Genomic DNA, 27,360 nt, shown 5'->3' with positions numbered 1-27,360 from the left:
GAAATCATCGAAGAGTATATAAAATTTCTTACAATGCATCATTAGAAATTAATATTTTGAGATCTCTGCTGATTCTGGGGCAGATTTTTATGATATTTGATAAAAAAAAAAACAGAGAACAAAATAAAGGAAAACCTTATAGCCTACATCAGACATCTCAAATAACAGAGTCCCAAATAAATGTTGTGTGACAGTCTTGTCAGGCAAAGCTATTTAGATTTTTATTGGAGTCATGTAAAACTTAGCATTTTGTATTCTAGATGAGCGGTACGATATGTATTTAACATATGGGGAGGATGACACATGGGGGCTAATTTTTTTTTCTTCCTAGAAACTTTAGTTTTATACCGCTTATATTCTACTTTCCAAAAGTAATACCAGTAAGCATAATTATCTGCACAGAGAGTATTAATGTTACTACCAGCTTCCTTGTATTTTCTTCTTCAATCTTGACATTGGCCTGAATTGCAAGTTCTTCAAGCTCTTGTTTCGCAAACCGTTCTTCATCAGAATCTTCCTCAAATTCAGTTCCAATTTTCTTTTCGGTTTTGAGCATTAGTTTCTCTTGAAGAAATTCTTCAAACTGAATGTGGAAAATGCCCCATTTTTCCGCTAACTGTCTTCCACAGACAGTCTTGCCAGAACCGTGGGGTCCAATAAGGCATATTCTTACTGGAGGAGCCTGCCACAGAAAGTGGGTTGGGGGGAGTGGGTAGGAGGAGAGTGAAGGCAAGGAAGTTTTGAGTAATTTAGAAAACATAAGGCTTATTAGTTGCTCTCCCTAAAACTGAATTATCCCTTCACAACACCAATTGTGTCAGAAGCGACAACCATATACATATTTCAGCAGTCCTCCTAGGCACCATATAAAAATTGAAGTTCATGAAAATAGCCCAAATTATTCAGAAGTATTTTAATTGTGTTCTATATGTTCTGTTTTAGAAAGCTTTGGAATTAGAGGCATTGGTTGGCCCAGTCAGTAGGACATGCAACCCTTGATCTCAGGGTTGTGAGTTCAAGCTCCATATTGGGTGTGGACTGTACTTCATTGGGGAAAAAAAAAAAAAAGAAAGTACTGGTGTTCTCAAAAGTGTAAGTGACTATATACTGTGATTAGTTTATTTTGATCTTGTAATCCCATGCTCAGGAATTATACTAATAAAAGAATTTAAGAGAAACAAAAAATGACATGCCCGAAGATTTCCTAAGTATTATATCATATCCACAATGACAAGGATCCACAATGAAAATACTGTGAAAAATGTATAACAATTAGATGTTAAAATAGTATGAAACTGTTGGAGCATCAGAGGTCTATGTAGAAATATATAAGCTTTCATTGATAAATGTTAAGTGAAAAAGCAGATTATAAAATATTACATACCCTGGAAAGAATATACACCCATGTGGAAGAGGGTGAAAGTAAAATTTAAAAAATGAAGGTTCTTGTCTAAAACTGGTGCAATTATGTGTGTACTTTATTTTTAAAATGGATAAAATATTACCACAATGTGTTATTTTATTATGGTATTAAAATATACATAACATAAAATTTATCATTTTAACCATCTTTTCAGTTTAAATTCAGATATTTTATTGAGATGGTATACTTAAATACCATAAAATACCATAAAATGCACCTTTTTAACATATATAATTCAGTAGTTTTGAGTATATTCATTTTAGCCATTTTTAAGTGTATAAATCAGTGGCATTAAGTACATTCACAATGTTGTACAATGATCACCATTGTCTGTTTCCAGAACTTTTTCATCATCCCACACTGAAATTCTGTACCCATTAAACAATAACTCCATTCTCTTCCCACCTCCCGTCCTCCTCACCCTGCCCCCAGCTGCTAGTAATCATGATTCTATTTTCTGTGCCTATGAAATTGCCCACTTAACCCAGCTGGCTCTTAAGGTAGCAAGCAATAAATGCAGCTGTCTCTTTTTACTTCAGCTAAAAAGACAGTATGTGTTGGTTTGACACAAGTCATTACTGCCAAAATAAAAAAAAGATAATTATCTTATTTATTTTTCAAGAAGTTGTTCTTGGAACTTAGATATTTTCACCATATTGTTATATCAGATTGGGGGCTTCACTATTAAGTAAAGCGATGAAGGTTGGCGGTAAGTCCTTGAAAAAGCACCCAGAAGCAATCATTAGGACTGGGTAGTCATATTGTTTTCACCTTTAATGGTTCTTTATGAGCCACATACTCCTCAGGATGCTCCAGAAACTTCTCTTTAGCCTCAGGACTTGAAAAGTAGTAGATCTTTTCTCGATATTTAGCTGCTTCTTCTGTGCTGCCTGGTTGTAGGATGAAGTTTTCTTTGAGAAACACAGGACAAAAGTGCTTTGTATCTCCCAAGTGCCTTCTCTTCTCTTTAATTCTATCTTCATTCTACAAATATTATCCAGTGTGGAGAATAGTATTAAAAACATTTTGATGAAAGACTAAAAATTAAGTAAAAATAAATTAAAATAATGCATCTTGAATGCAAAAGAACCGATAAGGCCCCAAATTAAAAGAATCTGTTTTCATTTAATTACTGATAGATAATTAATTGGGTGGGTATCAAATGAAAATCATTCTTAAAATTCCGGTGCTAAGGGAGTAGAGTAGGGTCTGAAAATGACCTGTTCCTTTTGCAAATACTTCTCCTTATTATCACGCAAGTGGCCTCCCAAGGCCATTACCACCTGTGTCTTATGTGAAACACTCACTTCCTTTAAATTTTGTCTCTAATACTTGTAGATGTTCCTGTGGAAAAAAATTTAAAAGATTTCCCTTTTCTTTTTTCATGGGTGTAGTATGTTGTCTAAGAAGCCCTGGCATTTCAGGTGTCAAGTGAAGTTGAGTTTAGGCCAAGTGTGTTGAAAAATTTATAAAATAATTTATTTATAAAATTGAGGAAGACTGCTTGTTTTCTTGAGGTCCAAAGTGCTAGTTACCATTCTGGATATATGCACTTTCAATGATGTGACCAATGTGAATGGACAATAATAAAGAAGTCATACCTCTTCTTCCTCCTCCTCTTCCTCTTCTATCTCCTCATCAGCTTCAGCTTCTGCCTGATAGTCTTCTGTTTCTTCATCATAATCTTCCATAGTTAACTCCCATGCAACATACTGGAAGGGTCCTGTAAAAAAAAATTAATAAATACATAAAAAAGTAACTTTTGGGAAGATATTTTTAGGATAAAAGGATATTAGCATATTATAGTAATCAAAGATTAAGAAGAGTGATTATAATGATTGATCTTAGTTGAAAGGTGTACACACAGGTCTTCACGAATTCTTTAAGTGACAACTGGCTGGGTTGGCCAGTGCTCTTTGGGCCTCGTGCTGTTCTGATTAACAGATTTAAATATTTGAAGTCTTGACCCTAAATATACTGGATGCTTTACTTCGTAAACCATCAAGAAGGTCTTCAAACTTTCATGATGCTTTTAATGATATAGTAATATCTTGACAATAACTGCTAAGATTACAGCTCTTACTTTGCATAGTCTCCACTACTTTTTGAAGTAGTTCCTCTGGAGTTTTGTCAGCAATCTCCAAGTTTAAAATGTGAACCAATGACTCTTTGATTGTTCCTTCCAGTTGTTTCCATATGTAGTTGAAATGTTTAATCTTCTCTTTAATTGGCTCCATTTCAGGAACATCAGGATAAGCATCTTCTGGAAACTCAGGGAGTACAACTTCTGAGGTAAAGGTTAGAGGAAAGAAAAAAGATTCTTAAAATATTGTGTCTTTAGCCATATTGCCAAAATAATTTATACTTTATAGTATTTTAAAAAACATTTGAAAGAAATATACTTCATTTTCTAGGTAATAATATAAATGCATAAATGCATAAATTCATGTTTTAATTTATGCTTTGTTTTTTGTATTGGCTTAGATGAATTATTATCTACTAAAAAGATAAAAATCATGGATAATTAATAAGAATTTTGTATGGCAACTTTATTAGTAAAACATATAAAATAAAATTTGGTGAAGAAGAGTACTAAAGAGTACTAAACACTTTTTTAAAAATTTATTTATTTATTTATTTGACAGAGAGAGAGAGAGATCACAAGTAGGCAGAGAGACAGGCAGAAAGAGAGAGAGAGAGAAGGAAGCAGGCTCCCCACTGAGCAGAGAGCCCTATGTAGGACTCGATCCCAGGACTCTGAGATCATGACCTGAGCTAAAGGCAGAGGCTTAACCCACTGAGCTACCCAGGCACCTGCTACATACATTTTACTGTAATAAGCTAAATTAATTGCATATCAGCTGGCATACGGCATAGAAAGAAATAGGTAGGAAGTTGGTGCTATGCTTAAAATAAGGGACTGGACTAAAAGAATATGAAAAGTATTTTCACAGACTAACTATTTTTATAATATAACCTGTTTCAGATAATTCTTTAGTTTCCAGGCCATCTTTGGATCCTTTTGAAATTTCTGTTCCAACTGTGGTATCCTCAGCAGGCTCAATGACTTAAAAAAGAAATCTGATAGTTAGTGTTTGAATTTTAAAGCATTATTGCTTTATGAAGTTTCTGGCACAAAGAAAATTTCAAAACATGGTTTAATTATATAGACTATGTCTAAGTGAAAATACAGTTTTCCTGTTAGGTAAAGTATGGCATTAAATACTTAATAACTTAGGGCAGAAAATGAAGAACATGTAACAACACATAAAAAGACATGGACCAAAATAATAATGGACGCATGGCACATATAAGTCTGACAGATAACTATTGTTAAATATCACTCAAACTTCTGTTCACATGCCATCAGACTAGCAGTTCCTGACATTTCTTTTAATTTCTTAAATACTCCTAAATATCATAAAATGGCAAGGAAAGACAATGATATATCAAAGCCCAGCTGTGGGCGTAAGTGTGGCAAAACTCAGGAGAATCTCCATAGTATCACTGTTGAAGGTAGAGAGCAAACATTGTTTTCCTGGATGATGTAAGACTTGCTTCACATGCACATTCAGCATAGATGGTTCAGGGAAGGAAGAACTAATTATCTATCTTCTCACCATAGTTTTTTCTAGTTCTGAGACACAAATTTGTGTAGACCAAATTTATATTTGTATAATATTATATGAAATATACATATATGTCTCTATAGAATACATTATACCAATCATAATAATTAAGTTATATAATTAATTATAATAGATTGCAATTATTATAATTATAATTAATTATATTATTTTAATATCAGAATAATATTCTACTAGAGTATTCTAATGGAGTATTCTAAATAACAGAATTAGAATAGATTCTAATTAATTAGAATATTCAGATAAATAGAATTAGAATATTCTAATAATGTGATATTTAATTGTATTTACATAATTGGAATAATAATGTATAATATAATTAAATATAACAATATAGTTATATTAAATCATATTTACATATCTATAATAATAATATTCTAATGTTTTAAAAATATAATTATATGATATGTAATTATATTTACATATATATATAAAACACTGTAACACTGGAAACTGTCTTCTAAGCTAAAGTAGTAGCTGGGTCCTCTTTCATCAGAATTCTATAATTAAAACTCAAGAGAATAGGATGTAGAAGAAGACAAGCCTAGGGCTGCTCTGGTGGTGACATGTATGATTGTTAGGTGCTCAATTATCTAAAGAAAAGCATTATAAATGATGGCAAAGACAAGAACATCAAGAATATACAGAGAATTCTAAACTGTCTTCATTTCTCTAATTACAGAATGCAAGTCAGAATGATGAAGATTCAGCCACAGTCTAGAAGAGACAGATAAGATGAATACTTACTAAACATCACCACTTGAACTAGGTCATTGCACATTAACTTGACCTTCAGGTCTATGTTGGAGAGTACCAGGCAAAACATTAAAGTGAAAGACACATATGGATATGTATATGTGTTGGGGGGGGTTGGGTGTGGTTCTTATAAATACTCTACCTACCCTTCCTGTTGCCCTACTCCACCTATATGATCTGAAGTCAGCAGCTTATGACCAGAGCCACCCAGGAACCCCTAGGTGATTCTTTTTAAAAAATTAATATTAATTTAAATTCTAGTGTAGTTAACATACAGTGTAATATTAATTCCAAGGGAGCAATATGGTGATTCGACACTTCCATCTATTACTCAGTGCTCATCAAGGTAATTGTGCTCTTTATCCCCTTCACCTATTTCCCCCACCTGCCTGCCCACCTCTCCTCTGGTAACCATTTGTTCTCTATAGTGAAGAGTCTGTCCTCTCTTTTTTTTCTCCTTTGTTCTTTTGTTTTGTTTTTTAAATTCCACACATGTGTGAGATCATATTTGCTTTGATTGGTTTATATTCTGTTTAGCATTATACCCTTTAGATCCAAATGGCAAACTTTCATTCTTTTTTTTTTAATGGCTGAGTAATATTCCTGTGTGTGTGTGTGTGTGTGTGTGTGTGTGTATCACATCTTCTTTATTCATTCATGTATCAGTGGACACGTGGCTGCTTCCATAACCTGATTATTGTAAATAATGCTGCAATAAACATAAGGGTGCATGTATCCTTGCAGATTAGGGTTTTCGTATTTTTTGTTAAATACCAAGTAGTGTGATTACTGGATCCTAGCATAGTTCTATTTTCAACTTTTTGAAAAAAACTCCGTAGTGTTTTCCATAGTGGCTGTATCGGTTTGCATTCCCACCAAAAGGGCAAGAGGGTTCCTTTTCCTCCACATCATAGCCAACGCTTGTTGTCTCTTGTGTTGTTGATTTTAGTCACTCTGACTGGTGTGAGGTGGTATCTCATTGTGGTTTTGATTTGTATTTCCCTGAGGAGGAGTGATGTTGAGCATCTTTTCATCTTTTCTTTTGGCCATCAGAGACTTGGGTGATTTTGATGCGGATCATTTACTGTATATACAGGAGTCCTCTCACCCACATTCTGCTTTCTGTGGTTTCAGTAAACTGGTCAGCCACAGTCCAGAAGCAGATGACAAGCTGTCAGAAGGTCAACAGTAGCCTCACGGTCACTCCACCATGCGTACATCACTCACCTCACTTCATCTCACCATGCTGGCGCTTTATCATCTCACATCCCAAGATGGGTGAGTACAGTACAATAAGATATTCTGAGACAGAGAGACTACATTCATATCTTGATTTTGGACTTCCAGCCTTCAGAACTGTGAGAGAATAAATTTTTGCTGTTTGAAGCCACTAAGTTTGTGGTAATTTGTTAATGGCAACCCTAGGAAGCTAACACATTCCTCAACAGTCTCGCTGAAACCACGCATTGGAGAGCAATGTGGAATTTAGTGAAAATTCAGCAAGGAAGCAATGAAGGGGACTTGCTGTCTTGTAGCAGACCCTGTTGGTAACTCACTCTTCTTCTTCCGGGCAGAGCCCGGCTTTTGTTCTAGTGTTTACCCTTCCCCTCCTGGCTGAGGGAGGGCGACCCCACCTCCAGCTCCAGGAATTTATCCTGATTGGTACAAGCCAAAGCATTGTTTCCTTTCTTTCTGTTATCAGGGGATGGAATGTGACTATTGACTTTGAGAATGCTGAGATTTAGTTTAGCCTTATCTAGGAGTGGGGATCCTGAGCTCTGGCCTTTCTAGAAGTTACATAAGGCTGACTGCTAGCCAGTGACGAAGTTACTGAGGCATTAACGACTTGCAGACACCTTGCTAGGCGCTTTACATAAAATGTTTCTATCCCTGTAAAAGCAATGTTTGGTAACCATTCCTAACCCAGGTTAATGAAGAACTTGAGGTGCAGAACAAGTGACGTAAGGTGTCATATAGCAACCAAGGTGAAGTTTAAAAAGGGTTAATGAGATCATATGGATTACCTGCATTTAGAGAAAGCTTCAAACTCCCTAAACCTCTGGCCTCCGCCTCGCTGTCCAATCTCATCTTCCCCTTTCCTCTTGCTCACTATGCTCTGGTCACACTCAGTTTCTTCCTTGTCCATTGAGTTGTGCCCACCTCTGAGCCTTCGCAGTGGAAAGATCTTTGCACAGCTCCTTTTCAGTCTTTCTGCCTTGCCTCACATATCATTTTCTCAGATGACACTCTTCTTTGGCCATAATGTTTACTCTTGCTTCTTCCTTCCAAAGTACCCCGCTGGCCTCCAGCTTGCTCATTCATTCAACAAACATTTATTGAGCACCTACTAGATCCCAGGCTCTGCTTTAGTGTCTTTATACATTTTATCCATAGCACTTAACACTATCATAATTATTTTAGATATTTATTTGTTTAGTCTTATTCTTTACCATTGAATGACAACTCTTTGAAAAGGGACTTGAGGGGTACCCGGGTGGCTCATTTGGTGAAGTGTCTGCCTTTGGCTCAGGTCATGATCCCAGGGTCCTGGAATAGAGCCCCACATCTGGCTCCCTGCTTAGTGGGAAGTCTACTTCTCCTTCTCCCACTCCCCCTGCTTGTGTTCCCTCTCTCGTTGTCTCTCTGTCTCTGTGTGTCAAATAAATAAATAAAATCTTAAAAAAAAAGAAAAGAAAGGGACCTTGACTATCTTGATCATTGATTGCTGAGTTTTTAGTAGCTATGGCAATGCCTGCTGCTTTGCCTGGTACTTAGAAAGAATTCAATAAATATTTGTTAAAGGAATGTATTTCTTCATGTTTATTAATAGCTGACTCTATTATAGGACGATGAGGTGCTTGGAATAAAACATTGTGATAAGAGCCAATGGTTACTGGAAGCCCAGCTTCTTACAAGTTCCATATAATTTGCCTATACTTAACTAGTACATAAAGAACAAATTGGTAAAGATCAAAGTGATTAACTAGCCTCTGAATGCGTCTGGATGTAATGACCTTTTTTTATTTTTTTAAGATTTTCTTTATTTATTTGACAGAGAGAGAGACAGTGAGAGAGGAAACACAAGCAGGGGGAGTGGGAGAGGAAAAAACAGGCTTCCTGCTGAGTAGGGAACCCGATGCGGGGCTCAATGTGGGACTCGATCCCAGGGCCCTGGAATCATGACCTGAGCTGAAGGTGGCCGCTTAACTGACTGAGCCACCCAGGTGTCCCTGGATGTAATGACCTTTAAAGCACTGATTCTAAGCAATACATATGTCATTCCATTCTAAGAAGGCTAGAGTGACAACAGGTTTGAGATGAAGCTTCAGGTGTCTTACCTGAGTACTGACAGAGGCAATGATTACCTTGTGGCCCATGACAAAGGAAAAGATGTGTTCTCTAGAATAAGGCAGAGAAAACCTTTCTGGCTATATATTACTTTCCTGGAGCTGCCAAAAAATATTGCCACAAACTTGGTAGCTTAATAAAATAAATAAAACCCTTAAAAAAGGGCGGGACAAAGGGGCGCTTGGGTGGCTCAGTGGGTTAAAGCTTCTGCCTTTGGCTCAAGTCATGATTCCAGGGTCCTGGAATCGAGTCCCACATGGGGCTCTCTGCTCAGCAGGCAGCCTGCTTCCCCCTCTCTCTCTGCGCCCCGCCCCCCGCCTGCCTCTCTGCCTACTTGTAATCTCTGTCTGTCAAATAAATCAAATCTTTAAAAAGGGGGGGGGCACTTGGGTGGCTCAGTGGGTTGGTGCTCTGCCTTCGGCTCAGGTCACGATCCCAGGGTCCTGGGATCAAGCCCCATACTGGGCTCTCAGCTCAGCGGGGAGCCTACTTCCAGCCCGCTGTCTGCCTCTGCCTACCTGTGGTCTCTCTCTCTGGCAAATAAGTAAATAAAATATTAAAAAAATAAATAAATTTTAAAAACCAATAGAAATGTATTCTCTCACAACTATGAAGGCCAGAAGTCAGAAATCAAGGTGTTGGCAGGGCTGTGCCCCCTCCGCCATGCCAGATGAGAATCACTTCTAGCCTGTTCGGGCTTCTCTGGGCCACTGTCATTTCTTAGCTTGAGGCTGCATCATGGCAATGCCTGCCTCCATCTTCACATGGTCTTCTGCTCTGAGGGCGAGTCTAAGCTGCCTCTACTTCCCTTGTATACAGACACTTGTGATAGCATTTTGGGCCCATGTGGATAAGCCTGGATGATTCCCCCATCTCAAGATATTTAGTCATATCTACAAAGACCTTTCTTCCAAATGAGGTAACATCTGCAGGTTCTAGAAATTAAGATGTGGACATTTCTTTGGCAGCCATCATTTACTTACCATTGGGTACTCTGGATAAAATTTAAAAATTCCAAAAGTAATGGATTTATGTTAGAATGTTTTTTTCTTTTTCTTTTTTTTCATGTGGTAAATTCATATACTGTAAAATTTACCATCTTAGCCATTTTAGGTACACAGTTTAGTGGTATCCAATACATCCCCAGTGTGGTGTAACCATCACCCCTTTTCAGCCCATAACTCTTTTCACCTCATAAAACAGAAACTCTGTACTCATTAAATAATAACTCCCTATTCTTCTCACCCCCCTAAACTCCTGGTAACTATTATTCTACTTTCTAATTTTATGATTTTGACTACTCTAAGTACTCCATATAAGTGGAATCATAGGGTCTTTGTCTTTTTGTGATTTAAGTGAAAAAAAAAAAAAACAATTGTCCCCTTAACTAATTTAGAAGAAAAGACTTTGGGTGCCTGGTTGGCTCAGATGGTTACGTGTCTGCCTTCAGCTCTGGTCATGATCCCAGGGTCCTGGAATCGAGCCCCGCATCCGGCTCTTTGCTCAGCGGGGAGCCTGCTTCCTCTTCTCTCTCTGCCTACTTGTGATCTCTGTCTGTCAAATAAATAAATAAAATATTAAAAAAAAAAAAAAGAAAAATAAATAAAATCTTAAAAAAAAAAAAGAAGAGAAGACTTTGTGGTAGAAGAGACCTTTGAATAGAAGAAGTAATCACTGGCTAAAGCAGATGCAAGACCTTTTGTGAAACAGAATGTGGCTCAGTGTGGCCAAAACAGACCATTTTACAGAAGTGAACCTGCCCTGGAGAAGCCCAGTCATGTCTACACTGTCTAGCATTGGTCTAGGATTGACCCTAACTAGAGTAGGACACTGGCTTTAAAAGATCCAGAGTAGGTTCTCTGGGGGGAAATAATCAGATTAAAAGCAACAAAACTAAATTGTTCCCTAGACCTGTTACATTCGTAAATACTAATTGTGAGATATTGTGGATATTGGAACTATGGGGATGTGTTTGATGTGTTATATTTAATGGATGTCAGTTTCTTTTATTTCTTTTGGTATTTTACGGCCTGTCTTCTTATAAAACATAGGTGGAAGAATTGTTGTCAGTCAAATTGATTAGGTATTGAAAAAATACAATGAAGTTTCTGGTCACACCAGTCAGAATGGCTAAAATTAATAAGTCAGGAACAAATAGGTGTTGGGGATGGTGAGAATGAGGAGAAAGGGGAACCCTCTTACCTGGTTGGTGGGAATGCAAGCTTGGCAGCCACTCTGGAAGACAGCATGGAGGTTCCTCAAAAAGTTAAAAAAAGAGCTACCCTACAACCCAGCGATTTCTCTACTAGGTATTTATCCAAAGGATGCAAACACAGTGATTTGAAAGGGCACCCCCACCCCAATGTTTATAGCAGCAAGGTCCACAATAGCCAAACTATGGACGGAGCCCAGATGGTCTAGACAGATGAATGGATAAAGAAAATGTGGTATATGTATATACAATAGAATATGACTTAGCTATTAAAAAGAATGAAGTCTTACCATTTACAACAACATGGGTGGAGCTAGAGGGTATTATGCTAAGTGAAATCAGTCAACCAGAAAAAGACAAATATCATATGATCTCTTTTATATGTGGAATTTAAGAAACAAAACAGATGAACATAGGAGAAGGGAGGGAAAAATAAAATAAGATAAAATGAGAGGGAGAGATAAACCATAAGAGACTCTAAACTAGCATCTGCCTTTGGCTTGAGTCAGATCCCAGGGCCCTGTATGGGGCTCCCTGCTCAGCGGGAGGCCTGCTTCTACCTCTTCCACTCCTCCTGCTTCTGTTCTTTCACTTGCTGGGTCTCTCGCTGTCAATTAAGTAAATAAAATCTTAAAAAAAAAAAAAAAAAAGAGACTCTTAACTATAGGAAACAAATTGAGGGTTGCTGGAGGTGAAGAGGTCGGGGATGGGGTAACTGGATGATGGATATTAAGGAGAGAGCACACGATGTAACGAGCACTGGGTGTGATACACAACTTATGAATCACTAAACTGTACCTCTGAAACTAATAATATACTATATGCTAATTAATTGATTTTAAATTAAAAAACAACAACAACAAAGAAACAAAAAAACAATGAAGTTTCTAGGTAGGAGTTCAAGTCAACAGAGTTGAGGGATTTCTAAAAGGCAATTGTGTATTTCATCCTGCTAACTCCTCTGTCTGGCACAAGGTATCTGATTTTATACTTATTGTCCCATAAAGCTAAGGCTAATCTTGTAGTAAAAATGATGTGTGTTGAACTTGAGATTTCTCACTGTAATTACAAGTTTTGGTTACAAGTTCTGGTCCTTGTACAGCTAACAGCAGGTTCTCAGCCCTTAACTGCTCTAGACTGGCGTCTAGCTGCAGGTATCTGAAGACCTCTAGTTTGTAGGATTAGTTTCTAATCTAGTAGTAATCATGCTTGAAAGTATTTTTGTGCCTCATTGCCTCCACGTGGAGTGGGGTCTCCCATCTTGCTGCTTTAAGATCCTCTCTGGCCCTGAGAGTAACTTTCATTGCCCACAGACTACTTCTTGCCCTGTACTAGTCCACAGAACTGGACCCCTGCAGTAGGGCTGGCTTAATGAGTGTGGGACCTGTGCACTTGCACAAGGTCTTTTGCTTAGAATGGTCTCACACTTAGATTAATGCTCTTCCCTGTCATTTTAATTTTTAGTAATTTTACCTTTGAACTGTTCTGTAAGCAAAAGCCAGAGGGGCTCCAATGGGACAAAAGAGAGGGCATGTGAGCAGAGATAGGCACAGTATGTGTCTGCTATCCCTTGCTCTCACGTTCTCATGAACATTCCTGATGCCCTGTCATTACCCTAGAATTCGAGGGGACCACATATGAGGGAGTGTGACCCACTGGTGGGGGCAGGGGAGGATGATGGCGGCCCTGATACACCACACTTTCCCTTCAAACTAAAATTTGCTCCAGATGCTGAAAGAAGGTGATAACAGTCAGAGACATGAATAACCAAGGAACCTTTCTTACTCATGTTACTTTCCTGTATTAGCTAAACACTTAGGCTGAAAAGGATGACACAGAAGGAAAAGAAAAGATAGGGCAATCCAGAGTTCCCTATCTTGCAGTCTTTCCTTAACCATTAGGAAGTTAAAGTTAGAGAGTGTGCTAGAACTTATGTGCATATTAAGAAGTGAAGTTAAAAGCTCAGCTAGTTTTGTGCATGAAGCTGAATGTACAATGAAATGCATGTAAGGGGAGTCTGGGTGTTGGGGTCTGCTTAAGAGCTAAGCATGGAGCCTGCTTAAGATTCTCTCTCCTCCCTCTGCCCCTCCCTCCACTGTTCCTGCACTCCCCTCCACCCCCCCACAGAAAGAATGAAAGGCAATGTATGTCTAAGCTGCAAAATGCAAATTGTGTAATTATGGTGATTCCACATATGAGTTAAATGCTTTTATATTTGCATTTCAAAATAGCATTGTATAGCATAAAGACAAATAGTAAAATTCATGCCAGTGAATAAAATTTAAAATTTTTGTCTACTTAGAACAAGATTAATTAGCAGATAAAAAGCACCATGACAAACTGAGAGAGAGGCCATGGAAGAAAAGAAAACACTTTATATTTTAGTATGTTTAAAAGCACTTTTCCCTGCTTTTGGAACCAGGTGACTCACAGATTACATGGCTGGCCCTGGTCCTGAGTGCCGGTACCAGGGCGGAGATCTGGCTTTCCTACCACACTATAAACCAACTGATTTGAACTAAATGGCTGCTCTCTGGGAGCTCCTGTCACCATTCTTCACCTGCTGCCATTTTGTTAATATAGAAAAGACAAATACACACACGTGTGCACACACAGACATACCCAATAGACGGGAGTGGAAGGAGGGACACGGCGGCCCTCAACAGAGTCTAACCTGATTCAGGTTCTGTTTCAGGGACCTCAGGTGCTTCAGACTCCTCAGGTAAGGATCCCTTGGTGTCCTCGGCTATCTCCAAGGCCTCAGAACCTTCCTGAAGGTAGGGCTCCTCAATTTCAATCACCTCGTCAGCCTCCAGTTCAGCGTCTTCTACTTCTAGAAAAAAATGAGGAGAAATAAATTATTACTTGGTTTAGGTCAATAGATATTTCATTGGGTGCTAGATATTCTGATCAGTGCTGAGACCAAAACAAAGAATAAGGAATGGCCCCTGTCCTCCTGGAGCACGGGGTTTGATGGGACAGACAGATACTTTGTCTGCCTATTTCATCTATCCAAATGTAGCCACAGTGTGCAGTACATGTGCTCAGAGCCCTATGGGAGTAGCAGCCTAAGGGTTTTAACAGAAACTGGAAACAGCCCCAAAGTCCATTCAGTAAGAATATGGATAGAACAACACGGTCTGATATGGAGCCGTTGAAATGAAGCTAATCCAAATTGAGATGTGCTGAAAGTATGAAAACACAATGGATTTCAAAGACTTAGAAAAACCAAACGTGAAATATATTCAGTATTTTTTTGTACTGATTGTTAAAATAATATGCTGGATATAGTATATTAAATAAATATAATTAATTTCACCTGTTTCTTTTTGCTTTTTAGGCAGCTACTAGAAAATTTACAGTTATGTTTGCAGCTTGCATTGTATTTCCATTTGGCAGCGTGAGGCTAAATTTAATGTATAATGATGGATTTTCTTATATCTAATTACAAATAATGGAACACATTGATCAGTATGGCAAATGTAAATTTTAAAAACGCAATACCAAGCTTTATGTAGTTGCATGGAAGTCTTACGGGAAGAAGATGGGGCGAATGGTAAAAAAAAACCTATCTCCGCTATTCCTTTTAATATATTCATGAAATTGAAAAACAAGATATTTCTATGCAGATGATATGGAAAACAAAACAAAACAAAACAAAACAAATGAGCTTGTTTTCTGGACTCCTGTGGAAATTTCTGCCCCCAGTGAGTACCTTCCAAGACTATCGGGTATGATAGTCTTTGGCATTCGAATTTTGATCTGAATCTGCATGATTAAAACACCCAGAGCAAAGCAACTTCGTGTTCTTGGCATGCCTGGGGGGGGGGGCAGTCTGTTAAGCCCTCAGGTCCTGATCCCAGGTCCTGATCTCCCACTCCCTCTGCTTGTGTTCCCTCTCTTGCTGTGTCTTTCTCTGTCAAATAAATAAATAAAAATCTTAAAAAAAAAAAAGAATTATTATTATTTATTTATTTAAGAGAAAGAGAGAGAGACACACACACACACACCACGGGGGTTGGGGTAGGAGGGTAGGGGTGGAGGGGGTAGAGGGAGGGGGAAGCAGCCTCCCCACTGAGCAGGGGATCCAGATGCAGGGCTTGATCCCAGGATCCTGGGATCATGACCAGAGGGGAAGGCAGCCACTTAAAGACTGAGCCCCCCAGGCCACCCCTATAATAATGAAAGATTCTTAAAAAAAAAAAAGAAGAAGAAAGGCAAAACATACCTAAAAAAAGAAAAATGTTCTAGGTCTACACCAGGACTACAGTACATGTAGCTTCTAAGTATGTGTCTTACACTGGGGTGACTCTCTTTTGTCATATAGAGGAATGATGGTGAGACACACAAGGAAGTAGTAGCATTTGCTGAATCCTACTAGGGTTTGGAATGAAGTTATGTGCTGTACAGCAAAAACTCACTATGTATCTCTCATAGTAAAAAAAAAAAATACTTCCAATATGCATACATGTAAATTATTTTTAATTTTTATCCATATTAGGTACTTTACGTAACATACAAATAAACAGAGTTTCTATAATGATGCAGAGAGGTGTAAAAAGTTCTAATATTCTTCTAGAATTCTAAGCGATAATCTGTATACCAGAAAAGTCACAGATGGCCTGAAGTGTTCTAAGATGCTCACACTACCTGTGATTTTTACTAAGTATCTATTGCTTCATAATAAATTACTCCAAAATTTAGTGATTAAAGCAACGGTAACCACATATCATCCTTGCAGTTTCTGGGGTCAGGAATTTGGGAGTAGCTTAATTGCTGCTTCTGGCTCTGGGTCTCTCCAGAGACCCAGATGTCAAATGAAGATGTCAGTCAGGGTTGCAGTCCCTGAAGGCTTGCTTGGGGCTGGAGGACTGACTTCCCAGCTGGCCACTCAAAGCCTGAACTGAACTCAGGGAGCAGAGATAAGCTCTGTATTAAGTCCCGACCCACAGAAACGTGTACAGAATAAAAACCGTAGTTGTTTTACAGTTTCGGGGTGGCTTGTTGTCAACAAAGGAAAACTGAAATACTTTTCACTCTTTTGAGTGGATAGACCCTTTTGGCAGTATGGTGAAACTTAAGGACACTCCTTAGAATAATGCTTTCAATCCCATAAAATACAATACATAAGAAACCAATTATATTGAAACACAGTTATGAAGATATCAAAATAAATTTTGTGCTGTAGGAAATTTGTGCATCTTTACTAATGCATTACATAACAAGAACTAGCAGCTGGTCTAATTACCATCATTTTGGGAATCGTGATTAAGCATACGCAGGATATATAAAACTGTAACATGATATGAAAATATCTTAGTTTCTATTGGTAAGAAAATCAAGATACTACTAATATTATTATGGTTCATTGCCTATATTAATTATTAAGTGAAGGAAATACTAAATTCCAAGTTAAGGTTAGTGAAAATAAAGTTGTAACTATTTTCCCATTCAAGTTCACAGACCTCTGTATTTTATCCATGAACTCCAGGTTAAGAACTTTGGTCTTAAAAGAAACTGCTGGAGTAAGTTCTTTTATAACAGATGAAAGTTTAAGTTCAAAGACAATAGGTATAGCAGGAGATGCTGTTTTCTCAATTCCTGCAGGATCCTTATACTAGAAGGAATTCCAGCATTCATGTGTCCTATGTGACAAGGGAAGCCATTTTAAGACACGTGGCATAAGCTGTCTATTGTGGATCCCAAGTGGGAGCACACGTAGGTATCTGTGTCAGAGCTCTTTTCCTATGACTCCATTACTCTAGTGACCACACAATTTATTTTCCAAATTGGAACACTGAGCATGAAAGTGGGGCAAATAAATATTTCTGTACCATAGGCATAGCATAGACCTAGACTCTCATTAGCAAACTGGGAAATATGGTCATGCTCTCTGTAATTCGCTGGAATACTGCAGTTGCCTGCAGTAACGGTACAAAATTAAATGACGCATTATTAATGATGTAAATCTGTGTTTGCCTTTTGATTTCTCGCTCATATCTTCCAAAAGCCTTTGGTCTGCTTCTATTCTGAATGCTTCTTCAGTGGCTTTTCTGAAATAAAAATGTCCAAAATTTAATCATCTTTGGAAATTCAGATATTTTACAATATTCTAGGGTTTAAGGCTTATAGTGGTTAAAAATTGAGTAAATTTTGCATAATGTTCATTATACTCTTTAACTTTACAATGTAAATGTTTAATTTGCTCATATTAAAGCCACCTAATTTCAGGGTTTTCTGTTTTTCCCTTTTTAGTTAAGAAACGTTGCAATGTTATACTTTAAAAAATTTTGGCTATTAATTAAGAAATCTGTTAAAATTCATTAAAGATTGTCTATGCTAAAAAGGTAAATGGGAGAAGTTGTACCATTTTCCTTCCTGAATAAGTCAGAAATGTTCAGAAAAAAAAAGTTAAGTGACAAAAAGTGTAATACAAGGCTATGTATAGTACAATTTTAATTTTGTATTTGAAGTTTATATAAATAATGATTAAAAGCCCAGAAGTATAAACTGTTAATAGTAATTATCTTTGGATGCTGGCATTATGAGAGTTTTTACTTTTACTTATTATTTTTTACATTAAAATTTTTTCTATAGTGAATAAATAGATAATTATCTTTGCAATCTTTTCAACACAGTAATAATGAAATTTGAAAAGACATGAGATATGAAAACTTAATTGTCTAGAGGGAATCTGTTTTTCATTAGGGTTGCAGCACTAAGCCTGACTTAATGGTGAAGACAGACAGGTATAAGGAAAGCTAGTAAAGTGATGGAGAAAAGTAATATTTATTAAAAATTAAAATGTGTATACCTTTAACCTAGAAATTCTATATCTAGGAATTTAGCTCTCAGGAATCAGCATACTACTGCACAAAGAAACACGTATAAGAATGTTGATTGCCGCTTTTAAAAATAATATAAAAAAACTGTATCAAGTATTCACCAACAGGGGATGAATTAAGCAGAGCCCATTCGTATCAGCTGCCCACTCTGGGGCGGTTTTCCTGACTATTTTATAGGTCTGTCGTTCTCCATATTCAGTGTTCTTGCCATCCTTTCCCCATCCTGTGAAAATCTAGTTATTTCTGTCCTCCTCAAAAGGCATCACTACACTTGTCAGGAAAACAATAATAAAGCCCTTCTTTCTTTTCTTTTAAGATTTTATTTTAGAGAGACAGACTGTGAGCAGGGGCAGGGTCAGAAGGAAAGCCTGTAAGAGAATTTCAGAGACTTCCTGCTGAGCGCAGAGCCAAGGTGGACTTGATCACTGGGGTATGGGGTTGGGGTGGGATGGAGTGGGCTCTCACAGCCCTGAGATCATGACCTGAGCCAAAATGGAAGCTTAACCGACTGAGCCACCCAGGCGTCTCTTTCATTTCCTTATTATTGTATTGTATTATTTCTTCAATTTGTGGTTACTGGTCAGCAAAATTATTAAAGTCACAGATAAATATGGTAAAAAAAAAAAAATCTTACCTTGCTCGTTTTTTTTGTTTTTTTTTTTACAGTGTCTTGTGTGAGTAGACATTTGTTCTAGAATAGTTTGATGTTGGGCCATGAAAATATCCACAACTCAGTACTTCAGACACTGAAAATATTTGTAAACCCACTCTTTTTCTTAGACTTAATTAGAATTGGATCTACTTAGTAGACCACTGTTTTGATATTACAGACATTTCATAAATGTAACTTGTAAGTAGATATTTAATAGCTATAAAAGATTCATTGACTTGTTTTATAATGCCGGGCATGTTTTACCTTGCTGCTTCTTCCTCTTTTTTTTTCTTTTGTAGATCATCTAGTAATCTTTCTAAAATCTTAGAGTCAACTTCAGTCTTATTCTCTAAATACAGTCTATTAAGTAAATATTTCCCTGAAATACAGATAAAGAGAATAATATTAATTTTGAAGCTCTATAAAATATAGTGAGAAACTTTGGTAATTAATGACAAAATATTGTTCCTGCCTATATCCAAATATATTTCCCTTTAAGCATTTATTAAATAGAGTCCAGGTTCTTTAAAATATCGAGTCTATCTGAAATCCTTTCTAAAATGTGAACATCAGCATGATAAAAGTAACTAAAGCATGAAAAGAGGTGATGTATCATATTTTCCCCCTGGAAACTTTCTTTTGAAATATATTTCCTTAAAAGGTAAAATGACGAGAACCGCCATCTTCCAGTAATTTGCCAAAATGACCAACACAAAGGGAAAGAGGAGAGGTACCCAGTACATGTTCTCTAGGCCTTTTAGAAAACATGGAGTTGTTCCTTTGGCCACATACATGCGAATCTACAAGAAAGGTGATATTGTGGACATCAAGGGAATGGGCACTGTTCAAAAGGGAATGCCCCACAAATGTTACCATGGCAAAACTGGAAGAGTCTACAATGTTACTCAGCATGCTGTTGGTATTGTTGTAAACAAACAAGTTAAGGGCAAGATTCTTGCCAAGAGAATTAATGTCCGCATTGAGCATATTAAACGTTCAAAGAGCCGAGATAGCTTTCTGAATCGTGTCAAGGAAAATGATCAGAAAAAAGAAGGAAGCCAAAGAGAAAGGTACTTGGGTTCAGCTGAAACGTCAGCCTGCTCCACCCAGAGAAGCACATTTCGTGAGAACCAATGGAAAAGAGCCCGAACTGCTAGAACCCATTCCCTATGAATTCATGGCATGGTAAATAAAAAGAAAATAAAAGACCTCAAAAAAAAAAAAAAAAAAAAAGGCAAGATGACAGAATATTCTTGGCTCCTATGTCAAAGATTATTTGACTCTATAGGTCTGGGTGTATTTTCTAGGCTCTCTACTTTGTTCCATTGGCCTAGGTATCTGTTTTTATGCCAGCATCATACTGTTTTAATTATTATAGCTTTTTTCAAAGTGACAGAATAATTAAAATTTAGTTTTGCTATCTTGATGTATTTAATATTTCCCATTTGAGGTATATAAGGACTTATATACAGTCTTTACTCTCAGCCTCATATATTTTTCAGTTAGAAGTTAGAGTGCTGAGAATGGGGTGTTAAAGTCCCAGCTCCAAAGAAGAATTGTAAGGGCCTGAGGGAATATCCAGTGACCCAGCACACCATTCCTGGCCATCTACACGGTGAGTGGTTGCCTCATTTTGTGTACCTCTAGATTGTGAAGGGATTGCTGGTGTGGTATGTGTAGCGTGGGAGAGTGAAGAGTTTTCTATTTTGTATTTTAACTAAACATATTATCAGCAATAAAAACCTCACTTTCGGATTTACATGATAAATATTTACCAACCATTGTTTTCCGTATCTGACAAACAGATTACTAAATCAGGTATAATTCCTTTCTCGACTAAGGCTATCCATAGTTCTTTTATAACGGGGCAGTTGTCCAGTATCCATCCTCCAAACTTCGGGGCACCAGAAAACCTCTTCATGTTTTCTTCAGCTACCTGTGAAAAATGACACACTGATATTACCATCATAGCTGGAGAAGTCAAGGATACTTTGATATATTGTTTTTGCAGACCCTAACCAATTATCTTTTGAATTCTTTGGACTCAAAAGAAAAAAAAAGTCACTTAATTTTTAAAAAGACACTTAATTTTAATTTAAAAATTTTTATTTTTTTTATAAACATATAATGTATTTTTTATCCCCAGGGGTACAGGTCTGTGAATCGCCACGTTTACATACTTCACAGACTCACCATAGCACATACCCTCCCCAATGTTCATAACTCCACCTCCCTCTCCCTCCCCGCCTCCCTCCAGCAACCCTCAGTTTGTTTTGTGAGATTAAGAGTCACTTATGGTTTGTCTCCCTCCCGATCCCATCTTGTTTCATTTATTCTTTTCCCACCCCCCAAACCTCCCATGTTGCATCTCCACTTCCTCGTATCAGGGAGATACGAGGAAGATATCTCAGGGAGATACAGTTGTAAAAAAGACACTTAATTTTAAAGCAATAAAGCTATCTAAGTTTTAAAAATGAAGAATGGGAAGCAAAAGCCTTTATTAAATAATTGAACAGTATATTTTTGTTATCTGTTATTCTGAATAGAATTCAGATCCTGATTTAGGAGGTCTTGGGCCCAGGAGTATGCATTTGGAACATGTTCCGAGGTGGCAGTGGTCCGTGGAGCACTCTTTGAGTAGCAAGGGCCCAGTCCAGCTTGCCTGTTTTAGTGACAACACTATTCACCTCCCTTTTGCTTTCCATCCCTCAGTGTGAGAGCTGAGAAGGTACTGACATGGTTACTAAAAACAATAGGAAGGGTGAAAACAGACCTTGCAGGTGCTTAGGGAGTTCTGCTAAACTCTGCTCCCATCCCCCCTCAGGCAGTGCAGTAGCAAGGGCTTCAGGGCAAATATGGAAATTGGTAATGTGGACCTGGGAATACACCAGCTCTGAGGAGTTCAAGTTTGTGTGTCATCATGCAATCACGTGATACTTGAAGCCAGAGGGGAAGAGATGTCACAAGAATGGGTAAAACTCACTGGCCTCTGCAGAACTCAAGATTCCCTACTTTATGAATTTCCATCTGGATGAAGAGTCTTTTTTAAAAAATTCTTTTAACTTTGAACTCTTTAAATTAAATTAGTTAACGTAAAGTGTATCATTAGTTTCAGATTGAAGAGTCTTTTAAAAAAATTTTTAAGCACTTTGAAATGTTTAAGAGAATTAAGGGGAAAAAGAAAAAGCTATAAAAAAAGAAATATAAATGAAATAAGCAAAAAAAAATAAATGCAATAAGTCAGAGAAAGACAAATACTATATAATCTCACTTATATAGAGAATCTTAAAAAATCCAACTCATAGTAACAGAGAACAGATTGGTGGTTGCCAGAGGCAGGGCTGGGGGTTGGGAGAATGGATGGAGGTGGGCAAAAGGTACAAATTTTTAGTTATAAGATAAATAGGTCCCTAGGGCATAATATTCGGCATGGGTTGACTACAGTTAACAATACTATATTGTACATTTGGAAGTTACTAAGAGAGTAGATCTTAGAAATTACAATCACACATACACAAAGCTTAGTATGTGAAGTGATGGATGTTAACTAAAATTATTGTGTTAAACATTTCACAATACATACATATAATTATGTTATACACCTTAAACTAATATAATGTTATATGTCAAATACAACTCAATAAAACTGAAAAAAGGAAGTAAAATGGTTAATGAAAATTTTACCGTCCAGTTGCAAAGATAGGAAAATAAAAGCAACACGGAGAGATAATTTATGATTTCTCAATCTCATTCCAATTTTTTTTGAAAAAAATTAATGCCTTCATAGTATTTCATCAAATGAATAGCTCTTAACCTGTTTAATCATTCTCTCACTGGTAAATATTTACATAATTTATAATTTTAATATAACATTGATAAACATCTGTATATGCAAATCTATGCCTAAATATTGTGTTTTTAGGTTAGATTCCTAGAAGATGTGTTTTTAGGCTCATAAAGGAAGGAACATCTTAAAGATCTTTCACACACATTGTCACATTGCTTCCAAAACATCTGTATCAATTTTCAGTTCTCCTATGTGACTATCTCATTATAGCCTTCCTGGTATGGATTGTTATATGTTTTTAAAAAATCTTTGGCAATTTGATAGGTAAGAACTTATATCCCACTGTTTTAAGTTTCATATTTTTCTTGGAATTTGAACATTAAAATTTTCAGTTAATAATTTGCATTTCTTCTTTGATGAAACAATCCATCTATATCTTTTTCCTACTTTTACATAGGGTATTCCATTTTTCTTGGTTTGTAAGAAATCCTTGTATAAGCAATTATTAGGCCATATTTATTATAAATACTTTTTGACCTTTGTCCTAAAATTATTATTTTCATGTTTGTTTGTTTTTATAGAGAGAATCATTATTAAGTAGCCTTTCTACTAAACTTTTGCTTTAAGAGTTTTTCCACTGTGCTTGTGCAGTCCAAATGTGGAAGTTGTCTTTCTGACTTTATCTCAAGTGACTGAAGGAAAAAGTGAAACACTATGGGCACATCCACTGCCTCAGGGAGAGAGGTCGCTGATTCCGGGTGGGGGGCAGGTGCATAAGGCACTCAGGCCTGGACATTTCAATACTGAGGACAGTAAAGTTTTGGGAGGTGAGGACTTGGGTCCTTAAGGATTTTTTTTTTTTTAAGATTTTATTTATTTATTTGACAGAGATCACAAGTAGGCAGAGAGGCAGGCAGAGAGAGAGAGGGGGACGCAAGGCTCCCTTCTGAGCAGAGAGCCCGCCGCCGTGGGGCCTGATCCCAGGACTCCGGGATCGTGACCTGAGCTGAAGGCAGAGGCTTTAAACCACTGAGCCACCCAGGTGCCCCAGGATACAGGTTTTGGAAGTAGCAGCAAAACAGCTTCAATGCAGGAATCTATTGAGAAAGTTTCTCCAGTTGAGATCATTGTGGAGAGAAGGGGGAACCTTCCTTAAGATTTCATATCTGAAAGAATTTCAGAGTGTATGGCCCAGCAGAGGAGTGGAAGGACTCTGAGCCTAGTGGGACAAGTGGTAGGGAGGGGGCCCCAGGGGAGCCTTTGTGCATGGTCTGGGTCTGGCCCCGCTGTCACCAGAGCCATGGAAGTGGGTTCTCAGATGAAAATAAAGTGGTGTTTTCTTCGGACATCCTCAGGGAGGGATGAGTGGGAGAAAATAATATTTAGAAAAATAATATAAATTTTCATGCACTATTCATCCTTTTATCCTTTTGTGATCTTTAACTTAATAAAAATTCCCCCCCTTGCACTTAAACATGCTATTCCTGGATTCCCTTCTTCTATGCTATTCCATGATTACTTTCCATTTTACCATTTGTGAATACATAAATAAAGATATACATATATGTGTGTACAGTTATACACACGGACGTATGTGTATCACTTGTACATCCAAGTATTTATTGCTGTGAAATATATCTAGACAGAGAGGGACTGAGAGAAGAGACTGGGAGAATCACGACACAGCCTGGGAGTGACACAGAGCACAGAAAAACACAACTTCCATGTGAAGAACACAGATACAAGGGCAGACATGGAGAGGTTTTAGAGAAAAAACCATGTCATGAGGGAAGCTGAGCAAAAATGACGTATCACACTGGGAAGGCTGCCGTGACTAGAGAAATAGGCCGTGGTCGCCGCTGGATAGCTCATGGGCTAGAAAACATACAAGGACAGGTTTGACACAAAAACCTCACTTCCCGGGGCGCTTGGGTGGCTCAGTGGGTTAAGCCGCTGCCTTTGGCTCCGGTCATGATTTCAGGGTCCTGGGATTGAGCCCCGTGTCGGGCTCTCTGCTCAGCAGGGAGCCTGCTTCCCTCTCTCTCTCTGCTTCTCTGCCTACTTGTGATCTCTGTCTGTCAAATAAATAAATAAAATCTTTAGAAAAGAAAAAAAAAAACACCTCACTTCCCTTGATGTTGTCCCCTTGACATTTTTCTGTGAGGTACAGGGCAAATACCTTTGGCATACGTCTATGTAAGAGCTTCAGTTAACACAACTGGGCAGAGCAATGGAAGCAGAAGGAAGTTCCCTGTGTCCCCCCCCCCGCCCCTGCCTCTGCTTCTATTGTGTGCTCTCTAACTTGGTCAGGGCAGAAACCAGGTCAAAGTGCAAACGATTGAGTGTGGGAAAAATTTCTGCGCATTCTCCACTGCAAGGGAGTGACTCTTCTTTCTCTTTGGTAGAAATGACACCTATTATTATTTCGGTATTTTTAAGTTTTCAAAATATTGTTGAACTGCAATTCTAAAAAATGCTAAAAGGAGCTAATACACAGATGTGTTTCAGAATCTTTCTTAACCCATGACTCCAGGGAGCCATGCCTAACTGTCCAGTTTGCAAATGAAATAAAACCTGTTCACTTTTCCTGGACAGGATCATACATTATGCCTAAATGCATTATTCATACCTGTTCTGCATGTAGTCTATGACCTTCAGATCAGAGTACGAAATTTAGCAGGAGGTACAATAGAAAAACAGGATAAAAATGATTACTGAAACAACAATTGAAAAATAAGATAGGACCACAACAGTATCTAAAATAGCATCAAAATACATCAAAACCTAATGAGGGATACTGAAGACTTCTACACTGAAAACTACAAAACAATGCTGAGAGAAACTAAAGAATGAGATAAAGTAAGGCTATTCTTCTTTTTTAAAGATTTTATTTATTCATTTGAGAGACAGTGACAAAAAGAGCACAAGCAAGGGGAGAGGCAGCGAGAGAGGGAGAAGCAGGCTCCTGGCTGAGCTGGGAGCCGGACATGGGGCTTGACCCCAGGACCTGGAGATCATGACCTGAGACGAAGGTAGACCTTAAACCATCTGAGTCACCCAGGCTCCAAAATAAGGTTATTCTATGTTCATGGATTAGAAGACCCAATATTGTGAAGATGGTAGTTCTCATTAAATTTATTTACAGATTCATTGCAACCCAATCAAAACCCCAGCGTGTGTGTGTGTGTGTGTGTGTGTGTAGTGAAAGTTGATTCTAAAATTTATGTGGAAGTAAAAAGGATCTATAATAGTCAAGATACTCTTGAAAAAGTAAGGAGAACGAAACAACTTATTACACAGGGAAGGATGCAGTAATAGGAGAAACAAGCTGTTAAAGGAGTCTTCTCTCCAGATTTATTACAAAGCTACAGCAGTTAATATGTGTGGTATTGGAATGTAGATAGACAAATAGGTCCATGGAACAGAATGGAGTGTCCAGAAATAGACTACACAGATAAGGCCACTTGATTTATGATAGCGAGGAAAAGTTGGTCTTTACAATAAATGGTGCTGGAGCATAACTGGATATCCATATTAGAAAAAAATTAATCATGATCATCATGTTGTGGTTTTTTAAAAAAATCCATGTAAAATATGTACGTATGTATGTATTATAATTGTTATTGAAGTATAGTTGACATAAAATATTGTAAGAGTTTCAGACATACAACTTAGTTGTTCTACAATTAAATACATTACAAAATGCTCACCAAGATAAATGTAGTTACCTTCTGGTCACCATACAAAGTCATTATAATATTAATGAGTACATTCCTTACGCTGTACTTTTCATTCCCTTGATTTCTTGCATAACTGGAAGTTTATACTTCTTCCCCTTCCTCATGTTGTGGTTTTAATTTGTATTTTTCTGATAACTAATGGTGTTGAGTACATTTTCACATGCTTATTGGCCATTTGGATATATTTTTTACATAAATAAATTAATTCAAAATGAACCATAAATCTAAATATGAAAGGCAAAGAAAAATTTACAGAAGAAAACCTAATAATATATATATCCTCCTAACCTTGGACAGCCAAAGGTTTCTGAAACAGGAAGCACTAACTATGAAAGAAAAATTAATCAGTTGGACTTCATTAAAATTAACTCTTATTATTCAGAATAGAAGATATTTGTAAAGGTAGTTGCGATATACCTAGGGCTCATATTCAGAACACATAAAGAACTGCAAATGAAAACAAAGATAAATTATTAAAAATGAGCAGATGACATAAAGAAGTAGATCTCTTTATCTGGCTACTTTTTTTTTTTTAAGGATGTTATATATTTATTTATTTTTAGAGCAGTTTTAGGTTCAACCTAGCTAAGAGACCATCAAAACTGATGAAAGGTCAAAAGGTTTCCTCTACAGGTCTCTGTTCTCTTGAGAAAGATGATCTGATGAGATATTTGATGTTAAAATGTCATGTGATTTAGAGTCCTCCACAATCCCAGAGTGGCAGCTTGTCCTCTAATGACACTGTATGCATTCCTGTATCAGAGGAGTTTTAGTACTCCTTGTAGATGTGTATCCTCCAGAATAAATGCTAAGAGAATGGAGGAAATCTTCAATGAAGGGCAAGGATGGGACTTCCACAGTGCTATAGACGTCCTTCACTTGCCTGTCTCTCCTCTGGGACACTTTGTCTCACTTCCCATGCAGAGCTGAGAACCCTAACGGTAGGTGGA

At 37.4% G+C, this 27,360-nt stretch overlaps 1 protein-coding gene and 1 pseudogene across 12 annotated transcripts in view; one reads left to right on the top strand and one right to left on the bottom strand.

The window, feature by feature from the left end:
* AK9 (adenylate kinase 9) overlaps positions 1-27,360 on the bottom strand; it is a 113,913-nt gene that overhangs the window by 44,041 nt on the left and 42,512 nt on the right. For 8 of the 12 annotated variants that reach the window (XR_006606815.1, XM_045080218.1, XM_045080219.1 and 5 more), the window contains exons 17-25: positions 20,663-20,819; positions 19,148-19,262; positions 17,366-17,439; positions 14,061-14,219; positions 4,401-4,490; positions 3,507-3,710; positions 3,025-3,146; positions 2,195-2,407; positions 422-682 (exon numbers count right to left, since the gene is read on the bottom strand). Coding sequence is in view for 11 of the 12 variants with exons in the window: in XM_045080218.1 (XP_044936153.1) it covers positions 422-682; positions 2,195-2,407; positions 3,025-3,146; positions 3,507-3,710; positions 4,401-4,490; positions 14,061-14,219; positions 17,366-17,439; positions 19,148-19,262; positions 20,663-20,819 (1,395 nt within the window). In the remaining variant the exon portion in view is untranslated. Of the gene's footprint in view, positions 1-421; positions 683-2,194; positions 2,408-3,024; positions 3,147-3,506; positions 3,711-4,400; positions 4,491-14,060; positions 14,220-17,365; positions 17,440-19,147; positions 19,263-20,662; positions 20,820-27,360 lie in introns of those variants that run through there. The other 4 variants (XM_045080213.1, XM_045080221.1, XM_045080215.1 and 1 more) reach the window with 3 other exon arrangements.
* On the top strand, positions 19,559-20,116 carry LOC106005884 (annotated as a pseudogene).

Source organism: Mustela putorius, unplaced genomic scaffold, assembly GCF_011764305.1.
Source record: "Mustela putorius furo isolate JIRA1106 unplaced genomic scaffold, ASM1176430v1.1 tig00000450_pilon_pilon_pilon, whole genome shotgun sequence".
NCBI lineage: Eukaryota > Metazoa > Chordata > Mammalia > Carnivora > Mustelidae > Mustela > Mustela putorius.
This window is presented reverse-complemented; position numbering and strand designations above follow the sequence as displayed.